The 13,745-nt window shown below is 46.0% G+C and overlaps 1 protein-coding gene across 1 annotated transcript in view; it reads right to left on the bottom strand.

Moving 5' to 3' along the window:
• Positions 1 to 1,725: 1,725 nt before the first annotated feature.
• The window catches only part of LMOD1 (leiomodin 1), a 43,866-nt gene continuing 31,846 nt past the window's right edge, over positions 1,726 to 13,745 (bottom strand). The window contains exons 2-3 of the mRNA XM_083173234.1: positions 7,620 to 9,089; positions 1,726 to 2,528 (exon numbers count right to left, since the gene is read on the bottom strand). Coding sequence (XP_083029360.1) covers positions 2,502 to 2,528; positions 7,620 to 9,089 — 1,497 coding nt within the window. The 3' untranslated portion in view covers positions 1,726 to 2,501. The remainder of the gene's footprint in view (positions 2,529 to 7,619; positions 9,090 to 13,745) is intronic.

Genomic DNA, 13,745 nt, shown 5'->3' on the forward strand with positions numbered 1-13,745 from the left:
TAAATCGTGCATAGGGGGCCGTACGTACTTATGGACCCTCTCCCAAAGGAGAAGGGCCCCGTTACTCCCCTAACCCCTCTCAGCCATAAGGCTGAAGAGGGGAAAATAGGGATCGTGGGTAGGGTTGCCACCTCATCCCTTTAATCCTGGAGACATATTAATTACACAGGTTCTGTGGCTGGCTCACTTCAAGACTCAATTTCAACAGTTTTTTTTTTTTTTTTTTAAACAGCCATCAGACTTCATTCCAACTGTATTTTTTTAATCAGCCACATAACCTGTGTAATTAATATGTCTCCAGTTTTAAAGGGTTGAGGTGGCAACCCTAATCGTGGGTCCTCTTCACCGATGCTTAGAGAGACCCTCTTCCCTCAACCCCTGGGAGGGTTAGGGGGCGGTGGGTCCTCCGCACCGAAGTTTGTAGAGACCCTCAGTAGGCTTCCCTCCACCCTGCGGCTCTGGGTCACTCTCGGGGGACTGCAGCTCTCCCCAAAAGGATGAGAGCTTTGGTACGTTGGGGAGTGAATGGCCCATAAGGGTCATGCACACAGGCCAAAAACAAACGTGACACACTACAGAAAAACAGAATGTAACATATGACAACAACACTGTGAGGCAGCAATACAAACTACTGTGCCAATTCCTCTGCAATATAATTCGTTTACATGCTTTTGCTGAATATGTAGGAGTATTTGTACAAATTGAGGCATGAGGAACCTGGCACCTCTAATGAATCTGAGCTGCAGTTCATAAATCAGGATTACTGCCTTCGTGGCTGTAGCTGTTTTTCCTCCCCTGCCATTTTCTATCGCAAACACTCTCACCCTCCCTTGTCCTGTGAATAAGGAACAAGTTGCTATGATTTCCATATATGGAAAATTGAAGCATAAAGCATCGTTTCCCTGTCAGAGAGACTTGCAGTGCCAGACAATATATCCCCTAGAGAAACTTGCAGAACAGTATAAATACCCATGCATTTGTAATGTTTATTAAGCTCATAAAACAATCCTTTTCACAATAGATTTACAGTCAGACAAATATATATTATACATATATATATATATATCTGTGCGAATTTAGCATTTTAAATAACAGTGATACTCAGTACCCATCTATATGTTCGCACACAGCTTTCATGCCATGTATCTGTTAACCAGTTCACAGTGGAGAGGGTAACAGAGGAAAGTGCTTGATGCACTAAGGGCCTAATTCTGGTCTGATCGGTTCCCGGGATATTCGCACTGAGGTTTGTATTCTGCGTATATGTGCATGTGCAGGGCTACTGTGCAGATGCCTTTGGCAACAAGCAGAGTCGCCGAGGCGTCCACATGGGGAAGCCCAGTGCATCCTGGGCGTTCTCATGAAAACGTTGGACATCTCCATGTGAATGCAGGTGGGCAGCTGCCTGCCCAGGGCTGGCAGCTGATGACAGCCACCCACCCATTCTCGTTCCCCATTCGATTGCCTTGGCGACTCTGCAAGTTGCCGAAGGTATCCACACAGTAGCCCTGCACATGCGCACATGCAAATATGTGCAGAATGCAAACCTCTAGCCTGACATATTAGCAAACAGGGAAAAATCATTCAATGGTCAGTGACCATCGAATGATTTGGAATCCGTACGCCCCCCCCCCCCCCTCCCTCGTGAATGGATGTTTATACAAGACATCCATTTGCAGTGTGGCAGGGATGTTTGGATGGCAGCTGTAGGGGGGGGGGGGGGGGTTTGGTGGCAGATATTCACTTGCCCTGCGGGCGGTGTTGAATGGCTCGCTATGCACTGTATGGCTGCTTAGCGAGTCAACCAGAATTAGGCCCTAAGTGACCAGAGACAATGATATGTACTAAGTCTTAGAGAGTGAAAAAGTACCAGCCAGTCCACTCCGAATTGCCATGTAACAGGATGTGTTTTAAAAATAACATTTAGGAGCTGATCAGTTGGTATTTTCTCTCTCTCCACTTTATCACTCTCCAACGCTAAGTACATCTGCCCCTACTGTATATTTTTGTCTAACAATTAATTGTGTTTTACCATTTATCATGGATTTTACAGTGTACAAAGGAATAGCAAAATCCATATATTCGGGTGACAACTGTATGGAGATTGTGACATCATTCATCAGAAATTCAGAGAGACCTTCAAAGTGGGTTCAGGCTTCTGCAGTAGTGAAACAAACATTACATCTTGCCTTGAAAAAGTGATTAACAGGTTCCCATTTTTCACTGATCTCGTCTCGTCTGACATGTACGGTATACTACATTGTTGGATTCCCATCGTGTGTCCATTGTATGAAATGTCGCGATCATGGCTATGTATACAGATGATCAGTTACACTGATACAATAAATGTTGGCTAGCTAAGGCTGCAGTTGGATCCTAAGAAGCAATCTGAATAATTGCCGCAATAAAATTGATGTGTATTTAGAAAGACAACTTTTATATGTTTAGGTTGTTATGCACAAGAAGCAAAGTTTCTTCTGACATGTCGTCTTTTTTTTTTTTTACTTCAGCCATTTTGGCACTTCCACCTAGAGATAGAAAAAAAAACACATGGTGTGAAAATAGTTTGTTTTTAATTTGGTAACATAAATCGAGAAAATCAGTATAGTCCTCAAAGCCTTGATGGTATATGTAATGCCTTAAGGTAGGTTCCAAAATATTATAATTATTATATTGTGCAATATTAGTAGATTTGACCATTCTGCATTACATCCAATCTATGGCATTATGCAGTCTGATGTGCTTCTCGGTGGATAGGGGGATGCTTTGTTCTGTACTGGAGATATCACTTTCACATCACAAATGCCACCCAATTTGGACACGGGTCAGTCCCCGCATTTGCGATGCAAGGTCCCCCATAGGTTTATTTGTGTGATGTGAAAGGGGTGTGTGTGTGCAGGACCACATGACCACACAGTGGGGGTGACTCTGATGTGGTCACTACATTGTGAATTCACAACGACGACCGATGCTTACTGCCTGCGCATGCACATAATAGCTTATGCGCCTGTGCAGGTCTTCACTCCAGGCCCTCCAGTGGGGGGGGGGGGGGTGTGCAGTAGGCGGGCAGCGGGCGTTCACATGCATACCCACAAAAGCGCTGGATGCGCCCAGGAAAATGCTGGGCTTCCCCATGGTAACGGGGGCAGACACCTGCCTTCCAGGGGTGGCCGGCTGACATCACCGGATGTCAGCTGCCCGCCCTGTTGCCGGAGCAGAGTGCTGCTAATCTAGGTCACCAGAGAGCGACTTACATTAGCGAGCACTACAGAAATCATTCAATCCAATGATTTCGGGAACCCATGCAAGGCTGCGAATGGATACTTATGCAAAATCAGGGGGGGGGGGGAATTCGGGTGTGCGGTGGGCGGACTACAAGGCTCGCAAAGTAGCAAACTATTGCTGCTTTGTGAGCCAACCAGAATGAGGGCCCATATGTTGGACTCAAGTTGGAGCAACAATTAATCGGATAAAATCTCTGGACATGATATACTGTGTCATCGTTCTGGAAATTGCATAGTGTATACACCCCAATTCTTTTGTTGTGGGATTGCATGTGAAATTAGAATGGCCATTGCATCATTTCTTACAGAAGCATTCTCATATATGTATCTTAAATATGCTACACAACGAAAGACATTTTTTGCTGAAAATGCATCTTGGTTGCATATCAGCTGAGAGGGGCTGTTTGGTGCTACCACAGCAATGATGTATGTGGACACATTGGTACAGTACATAGACCCTTATTCAGATCTGATCGCAGTACAAATTTGTTCTCAAAATGGGCAAAACCATGTGCTCTGCAGGTGGGGCAGATGTAACATGTGCAGAGAGAGTTAAATTTGGGTGGGGTGTGTTGAAACTGAAATCTAAATTGCAGTGTAAAAATAATGCAGGCAATATTTACCCTGCACAGAAACATTATGGGGTTATGATGTAATAGGGGCAGAGAGTTATATTTGGGTGAGTTATTTTGTTTCTGTGCAGGGAAAATACTGACTGCTATATTACTACACTGCAATATAGATCTCACTTTGAAGGGAAACCCCACCCAAATCTAATTCTAACTGCACATGTTATATCTACCTTCCCTGTACAGTGGTATTGTCCATTTGAGAAGGAATTTTCCTCGGAGAGTGAACCAGAATAAGGCCCATAATATTGATGCATTGATAATATTAAGCCCCGTACACGCGGGGGCGATAGGGGCTGAAATCGCTGGGAATATGGTCGCTGGCGACCATATTGCCAGTCATGAAAGTGTGCCCCAGCGATAAATCGCCTTGTGCGCGCCCCCTTTTTTAGCCCCATTGTAATCGCTGGTCGCAGGAGCTTGCTCCTGCGACCAGCTGATTACCTCTGCGGCTCCCCCGGCAGAGGTTCCCGTTCATTAACGACCATCTCTGGTCGCTGATGAAAAGGAGAAACTGAGCAATATATTGCTGAGCAATATATCTCCTCCGTGTGTACGGGGCTTAAATGCATTGAAATAAGATAAATATTATACTTGACTCCTTTTCCTAATAGCGTGCATTTGGCTTTTTGGCACACACAGACCAACATCACAATGTGGTAAACAAAAATGGTTACTTCCTTAGGTGATAGTGCATATTAGGGATGGCCATCGGTGTAGTCGCCATCGATGGTGATACTGTAGCCAGCCATTATTAGTTACAAACTATGTGATGGATGACCATCGATAATTTCATCCATTTTCTTTAACAGACTGGCCCGTGGGCCAATCAGAATGTGGGGGCGGGGCTTCACAGGTGTCAGGGGCTTAAGCTATGCTCCGTGTCCCGGCACTTTGAAAAAAACAAACAAAAGCAAAACATAGGTTTTGCTGTGCCATCGATGGATGATAAACATCTGGTTCTCTGCATCAATGGCAAAAGTATTTAACATCGGCCATAAACCATCAATGATTTTGAATCATTGATGGTCGATGGCCATCCCTAGTGCATATACTGTATTCAGTATATAAAAGCCTTCAATCATACTGTTGCTGTGCTACAAATGGCAGTGGTACAGCAAATATTTAAAAAGTACTTTTTTAAATATATATTCAAATGCAATATATTTTTTTCAACATTTTTTTAAGCAGACATTTGGGTCGCACATGAGATGGAGCTGCAGCACAGTGCAACATTTAAATAGGGGAGCCACACCACCTGCCAGTGTGTGTTTGGCAGTGATGTTTGGCAGTATTTGTGGTGGTTTCGATGGTTTGGTGTCCCAGCACTTGCTCATTCAGTTTTATACTTGTACACTAAAGAAAGGGCTTAAGCTAGTTATACTCTATCACTAATTGGCTGATTGGCCTGATAATTGGATAGTGTTTCTGCTGGAGCATTAGCAGATAAAGATTACCACTTAAAATGTGATGTGACTACGATAAAGACATTATTACGGTGGTGCGACTAAAGCTGGGTACACACTAGAACAATGAGTACCCAGCCAATCCAATAACGGGGTTTTTACCGCATTTCTGTCTTAGAGAATCGCCCCCTGGGTGATTTTGCCCCCTTGGGCGATGCGTCTACATGGAGACGCATAGCAGAGCCAATCAGGGCTCAGCTATGCGTCTCCATGTAGAAGCATCGCCCAAGACGCTCTCAGCCTGTGTAGTGCTGGGACAGCGCTACACAGGCTGTTATCTGCACGGGAGAAAGCCGGTTCAGCCCGCTGTCAGTTCGGGCTGAGTCTGCTGTGATGCAGACAGACCAGCGCTGGATCCTGGATCGGTAAGTATGTTGGTGTAAAAGTGAGGTGTGTGGATGTGTATGTAATAAAGTTATACTTCTCTGTGTGTGTTTTCTTTTAACATTCTTTTTACAGGTGGACTACAAGTCCCAGCGGGCCCATTAATGCCCCGCATGCTGGGACTCGTGGTTCTCCAAGTCCCAGCCTGCGAGGGAAGGTCTGCTGGTACTTGTAGTTCTCCTGTATAAAGCAATGTTAGGATTGAAAGATTTAACCCTATCTGGCCGGCGTCCACTGGCCAGGGACGCCGGTGACTGCCCCGGGCTTCAGCCCTGGATGGGTGAAGCCTGGGGGGACACCCCTTTTTTGGGGGGGTCCCCACTCCTCCAGGTACCCCGTCCAAGGCTGACCAGCCATGGTGCTCATGGTACGGCCGGGGGACCTTATGTAAAATGTGTCCCCCGGCTGTGGCATGACACTGCGGGCTGTTGGAGCCCGGTGCTGGTTTCAAAATATGGGGGACCCCCAGATTTTTTGTCCCCCGTATTTTTGGAACCAGGACGGTCCAAGAGTCCGGGGCTGGTATCAGAAATACGGGGGACCCCTACGCTTTTTGTCCCCCGTATTTTTGGAACCAGGTCCGGCTCAATGAGCCCGGGGCTGGTTATGTACAGGAGGGGGGACCCCACGCCGTTTTTTTTATAACTTTTACACATATTTTACCAAAGAACCATACACAGATCACAATGATCTGTGCATGGTTCTGTCAAATTCGCCAGTCAGGATCAGGTCTATTTTTTTTTGCGATGTTTAGACCATTTTTTTTTTGGCGATTTCCAAATTCGCATCTCATTAAATATGCGAATTGTATATTTTTCAATGGGAAAACATCTGGATGCGAGTTCCGGAGATAAAAAAAAATCGCACTTTCAGAAAGTGCGATTTCGCCGCCAATACCGCATTTTTTGCCGATTTCCGCATCTCATTAATTATGCGTATTCGGAAAAAACCAACATTGATCTCTTATAAATGTCACCCCAAGTTTGAGTTGTTATTTAGCTCAAAATCACCCAGTGTGTATGTGCCTTAAGAATACTTTTAAAAACAGAAGTGTTAATAGTTTATTTTCATCAATTAACAAAATGCAAAGTGAATGCACAGAAGAATGAGTGAACAGAATGAGCTAAATCAAATATCTATTTGGTGTACTGTTGTTCTATTGTATACCCACCGTTCAGTCACACTATGTATCATTTATATGGAAAATGACATTACCTGCATTTGCTTGTCAATTTTCTATGCCACTTAGAATGTTCTTATGTTTATATAGACTACATAAAAAAGAACTATATTTGGCAGGAGTGAATCATATGTGTCTATATGCATGTATGGGGGATTATTACACTTTATAAATTAATACACCATATATAGGGGTTATTCAGACCTGATCGCTGCTCAGCGAAATTGCAAAGCACTGCAGTCAGAGAGCCGCACCTATGGGTTCCTGTTATAATTATTTATTTTTCAGAACAGAGGGTCATGGTTCCCAATGACTTTTTAGTGGCAGGGCAATAGGATACCCCTATCCTATGTTGGGATAATGTTAGGAATCTCTGGAGAATACAGGCATTGTCAAGCCTATGTGTTGCTTGCTGGAAAAACCTGCCATGCTGTAACTTGAGAATTGCCAAGATGTTAACCTAGTATGCTGTCTACCTGCTACAAATAAAGAACCAGATTTTATTTCTATCCAGTGTATGTGATTCCTTGTCACAATACATTTATTATTGTCACCTACATTTCGCTGCCTATCAGACAGGACAATAGTATGGTTCTGTAGCACTGAGGGTGACTTTCTTATTAATTCACACAAAATGATCTGTTCTATAAGAATGAGCCTATATTATTAAACTTACCTTTTTAAGCTTTTTGATATTACTGGTCCTAATGGATTCCAGCAGCTGATCTCTGGAGTTTTTCTCTGCAGGTCCTGCCTTCTCTACTACCCTTCGTTGAGATGCAGGTGACAAAGAATTCCTAATATTTTCATTAAAAAGTGGGGGTGCCAGAGGAGCCATTGGTGGAGGTGGAGGGGGTGGGATGGGCACACCTCCCTTTTTGGGGGTGCTCTTTTGGGTGCTGTTAGTGGCTGTCTTTGACATTGATTTTGGGGGGCCCTTTGGAGGGGGAATGACTTTGGGCACTTCCAAGCAGTTTTTCTTGTTCTCTGCTTCCTTTAAAGCTTTCTGCTCTGCCATTCTGCGCTGCCTTTGTTTATCCATGTTGCGACTCAATAAGTTGGTGACAGTCATGCGGGGTCCTGCAAGCTCAAAGTGGTAGCCAAGCTTTAACAAAGTTGTGTTCTCTTTCAATATTTTTGCTATTTCCATCTCAGTTTTCCCCCCACATATGTGGCGCTGGTTGTGAAAACGCAGTTCTGTCAGTGTGTCATTGTGCTGCAGAGCTCTAAAGATTGATAATATGCCTTTGCCTGTGATGTGGTTGGAGTCTAGATTTATACTAATAATGGTCTTGTTAGACTTCAACATGGCAGCGATGGCCAAAGCAATATGGTCATCAGCTCGAGTGTTAGCCAAGGAAAAGGTCTTAACAACGGTGTTGAACTCAAGGGCCTCTGTAAAACTCATAAGTGTCTCATTGGTAATACAATCTGAATTATTCAGGTTCAACTCTGTCATTTCTGCTTCATTATTTTTCACTTTCTCTATAAGTTCATCAAAAATACTATTTGACTCATCATCTTTGTTTTCCTCTGCAGAATTCTTAGCTCCATTTTCAGCTTTTATTTGCTCTGTTGTTTGTGAATTCTTTTTATCTTGCTCACTTGGTTGTTTTTCTTGTGGTATTTTTTTATTGGCTTTAACACTCTCTAATTTATCTTTTTTCTCAGAGGGCTTGTCAGAAATCTTTTCAGAGGGCTTGTCAGAAATCTCAGTGGGCTTGTCAGAAATCTTCTCAGTGGGCTTGTCTGAAATATTTTTTTTGTCCAGTTTATTTTCAGCTTGTACCTCGGGTACTGCATTCTTTTCTATCTTTTCTACAACCTTTTCTTTTTTCTCCTCAGTTTTTAACTTTTCTGCTTTCTCTTTTCCCGTTTGTTTTGTATTCTTTTCTTCATCTAGCTTTTTAGATGGTGTTTTCTCTCCCTTGTCCTTGTCTATGGTACTATTGTTTTTTTCTTGTCTGAATCTCTCCCTCATTTTGCTCACCCGTTCATCCTTTGGTTTGTCTAAGTCTTTTTTATCATTCGATTTGGTGTCTTTTGCATCCTCCTTTTTTTTTGCAGAGGATGAACCTGGCGTACGAGACTCCTTTACCTTTTCTTCAACTTTTTTCTCTTCTTTCACATTTTCAGATTTACCACCCTATAAAAAAGCAAAATAAAATGTTAAATTGCAGAGGCATAAGCAGAATTAGGCCCATGGTGCCCCTCCCCTTAAAAAAGGTCTGACAACAGTCTGTGAGTGTGGGCCAGACTCACAAGAATCAGCTTCCCATTTCACAGTCTCTAGCAGCAGTGGGTGCACCTTTGCTTGCTGCAGCACAGGCTAAGTGGTACCAGGCAGGAGCCATCCTGTCCATTTTCCTATTAGCAGTGCTCCTGGGATAGAGCCAATTAACTCAAAAGCAGGTGACCCTCAAAGCTTCATTGGAGGAACTGCTGCTGTAAATGCAGCTGCCCCCTCAGGGCTTAAAGCTAGGAAGCAGGCAATCCATTGCCTCAGGAAGTTACACCCCTGTTAAATTGTGATGCTTATTAAAGGCTAGACTTTCAGACCAGTATTCACCATGGGGGAGATTCTCTAAGAATCTCCGCCCCCCTTCGCCGCCCATCGCATACTTAATTATCGCATACAGTATGTTCTAACATATGCGATAATTAAGGCAAAAAGACAGCTCTTGCGTTAAGAGCTGTCCTTTGCGGTGAGAGTCGCCGGGTCCCAGCAGGTCGCGGCGGCTCTCCCCTCCCTCACACACCCGACGCTGCTGCTGCTGCGCCGGGCTCTCCTCCTCCCTGCACCCGGAAGAGGATCAGTGCAGGGAGGAGGTCACAGGTCCGGGCAGCACTGCGCTGTGCTGCCCGGACACAGGTGAGGGGGGAGGGGGCGATGCGGGGCGGCGGGGGGCGGCGGGGGGCGGCGGAGGGATGCGGTAGAAGCCCATTGGCTTCTATGGGGCATCGGCAGATTTTTCTGGCGATGCCCCCCGCCGCGGTAACCCAAAATGCGGTAAAACCCCCGATAACGGGGTTTTTACCACATTCCTTGTTTAGAGAATCTCCCCCCATGTCACAGGCATGCTAAATGCATAAAAACTGCATAGTTAAATAGCTGTTGTGTATGGCAATGCTATGCTTTATTTTTCCAATCTTTCTTGTGTCCTCTCTTATTCCATCTCTCTCTTCCCATTTTTCCTTACTATTGTGTCGTTTGTAATCTGTATACAGGGGCGGATCCAGGATAAAATGACAGGGGGGGGCACCATGATAAGGGCGAGATGTACTAAAGGGAAAATGCGGTAAACCCCCCGTTTTACCGCATTTTCCTATGTACTATTACCCGACCGCACCGTCACCGCAGTGTAGGGTATCGCCACCTTTGGGTGGCGATACCCTATAGAAGCCTATGGGCTTCTTTTCGCCGCCCGACGCCTCCGCCGAAAAACCCGCCGACCCCCCTCTCCCCCTCCCTCTCTTACCTGGTCCAGGTCCTCCTGGACCCGGAAGGTAACACCTTCCTCCCCCTAGTGACGCAGCCGGACGTCCTTCCGGCTGCAGGGGGGAGGAAGAGGCGCCGGGGACAGCTTGCATAGCTGTCCCCGGCGTGAGGGATGCAGAAGGGGGCAGAGAGGTGACGGAGACCCCCCGCACACCACATTCCAGGTATCGCGGGGGGCCTCCGTCACCGCATCGCGATGCCAGCCGCATATGTTAGTACATATGCGGCGGCATCGCGGCGGGGGGGGCCCCGATGGGCGGCGATGTATTTTAATACATCCCGCCCTAAAAGAGGGTTTAGGTGGGGGAGGGGAGGTGTTAGTGGTGCCAGTGTACATGCTAAGAGAGCGGCAGAGAGAGAGTGGGAATGGGATTAAAAATAGGCCCTGGCATTTAAAGTGCGCAGGCCCACCATGGCAACAAAAGTGAAGGATGTAGTTGTGCGCGCGCCGAAGGCGCGCTCCGGAAAAGGGTGTGTGGCCACTCAACAGGGGGCGTGTCCTTGAGTGTAGTGTACAACAACTTCTACACATTATGCAACAAAATACTAGACCCCATTATACTTGCCCCTTACACATGATGCCAAATGGAATGAGCCAAAATTCATATAATGCCACTCGGATTGAGCCAAAGTTCACATAATGCCACATGGATTGAGCCAAAATTTACATAATAACACATGGATTGAGCCAAATTCATAAAATGCCAAATGGGTTGAGACAACATTCACATAATGCCACATGGATTGAGCCAAAATTCACATAATGCCACATGGATTGAGCCAAAATTCACATAATACCACACGGATTGAGCCAGAATTCACATAATGCCACACGGATTGAGCCAGAATTCACATAATGCCACACAGATTAACCCAAAATTCACAAGACGCTTCATAAACAGGGACATTGTCTGCCAAAGGCGCGCATTAAACATTTACACCATAATGTCCATTACACGTTAAGTTACACGCCATTATGTCCATTATGTATTATGCCAAACACCATAATGCCTATTAAAAATCATGCTACATAAGTGCTGCTTATCTACATGCTCATTGCCAAGGGTTCCATGCTCATTGCCAGAGGTTCCATGCTCGTTGCCATGTGGGATTACATGCTCATTGCCAAGGGGGAATACATGCTTGCGGTAAATGGGGGACAACCGCCGCCAGGCAGAAGTGATAGCCGCTGACAGTGACAGAGCCTGGCTGTATTCAGAGCACTGCAGGTCCTGGCTATTTGAAATAATACCCCTTTCACACCAGAAAATGCATTACCAGGTTGGCTCCTTTTACACCAGCCTAGTCCCTGCATTTTCTGGTGTGAGGGGGAGAGAAAACCACCCCTCCCCCCCTTTAACCAGTTATCTCATTAAGGGGCAGATTTATTAAGCTTGGAGAAGAGATAAACTGGAGATAAAGTGGAGAAAAGGTAAAAGGAGATAAAGCACCAGTCAATCAACTCCCAACTGTCTTTTTCAAACACAGCTGATTGGCTGTGCTTTATCTCCTTTTACCTTTTCTCTGCTTTATCTCTGGAACCGATTGAATTATATGGACCAGCCTGGTATCATATTGAAGGCCCAGCGATTTGGAATTGAATGAGATCAACTTCAAGCTTCTGTGATGCCAGGGGGAGAACTGGCAGCCGTCGGAACCGGGTGGGGGTCAGAATTGACGGGTCCCATATTATCCTATGGAGAAAAAAACGTTACAGCTTTGCCAGGCGATATCTCCGGTTCCCGCCCCCCTGAATCCGCCACTTTCTGTATATCAGCATCCCAAATGCTGGTCAGCCATATGTATCCCTTAACCATTTGAATGACAACATCTCTGTGAGAAATGAGCAAAATATCAGCAAAAAAAGCCAGCATCACATATAAGGAAACATTACAGGTCATTATGATGAATAAACATATTTGCTTTGCAATTTTCAGTGACAATTTTCATTTTGGCAAATTCACTTGTCACTCAAAGAGCCAGATGCACTAAGCTTCAAAGGTGATAAAATGGAGAGTGATAAACAGCCAGCCAATCAGCTCCAACCTGCCATGTCACAGACTGTGTTTGAAAAATGTCAGGCAGGAACTGATTCAGTGGCATAGCTTGTGTAAGGCAGCCCCCACCACTGCTTGGAGGAGCGGGGGCTGCATGGGCGCCGGAAGCCTCTCACTCTAACCTGCAGAGCTGAGGTGAGGTCCGTCCTGTCTCACTCCGTCTCTCTCCCTCCCTTCCTCCCAGCAGCAGCAGCATTACAGGCAGGAAGTTCGGAACTGTTTCTGTGTACACAGGAGTACACACAACCTCCGTCCCTCCGCGCAGGCTGGGCAGCTGCAGCATCGTCCCTCTCCCTGCTTTCTGTTCTTGACCATCCTGCTCCAGTGGCTGCCTTCTATTCCCCTGCACTCTGCACTCTGGTTACAGAGCCCTCCCCTTCTACAGGCTTCAGCACAGGAGCTGAACACAACAATAAGGTGTCCCCCAATAAGATCGTGAAGAAGAAGAAGACTTGTCCGGGAACCTTTACCAGATGACTGGACCGGATCGTGAAGAAGAAGAAGACGAATCTGGGAACCTTTACCAGATGACTGTTGGCAGGCACAGATGACTGACAGCAGATATTGATGGCTGGCAGCAGATACAGAAGACTGTCAGCAGGTACTGATGGCTGGCAGCAGGTACAGATGGCTGATAGCAGGTGCTGATGGCTGGCCGCTGATGCAGATTACTGTCAGCAGGTACTGATGGCTGGCAGCAGGTACAGATGGCTGGCAGCGGGTACAGATGGCTGGCAGCAGATGCAGATGACTGTCAGAGGGTAATGATGGCTGGCAGCGGGTACAGATGGCTGGCTGCAGGTACCGATGACTGGCAGCGGGGACAGATGGCTGACAGCAGGTGTAGATGACTGTCAGCGGATACAGATGGCTGTCAAGAAATGAATGCTGGATACAAGTGCTGGATTACAGGTAACAGGTTCTGAACTGCAGGGAATGAGTGCAGGATACAAGTGCAGCATTCCAGGTAACAGGTGCTGAACTGAGATTAATGAGTGCAGGATACAAGTGCATGATACCAGGTAACAAACGCTGGGAAACAGGAATACCAAAGAGTATAAGCTGGAGCACAGGTTGAAGCTTCCTCCCAAGGGATTGATAACAAAGCACTGGCATCTGTCTGCCCCAGAGAGCTCAGCTTTATCTCCCTGGCCGGATCCTGATTGGTGGGGCTGAATTGAGGACCGACGCTATTGGCCGGCTACAACAACATGGCGGCACCAAACAAACATCTAGTGCTGGTTTC

Source organism: Crinia signifera, chromosome 2 (genome assembly GCF_055691185.1).
Source record: "Crinia signifera chromosome 2, ASM5569118v1, whole genome shotgun sequence".
NCBI lineage: Eukaryota > Metazoa > Chordata > Amphibia > Anura > Myobatrachidae > Crinia > Crinia signifera.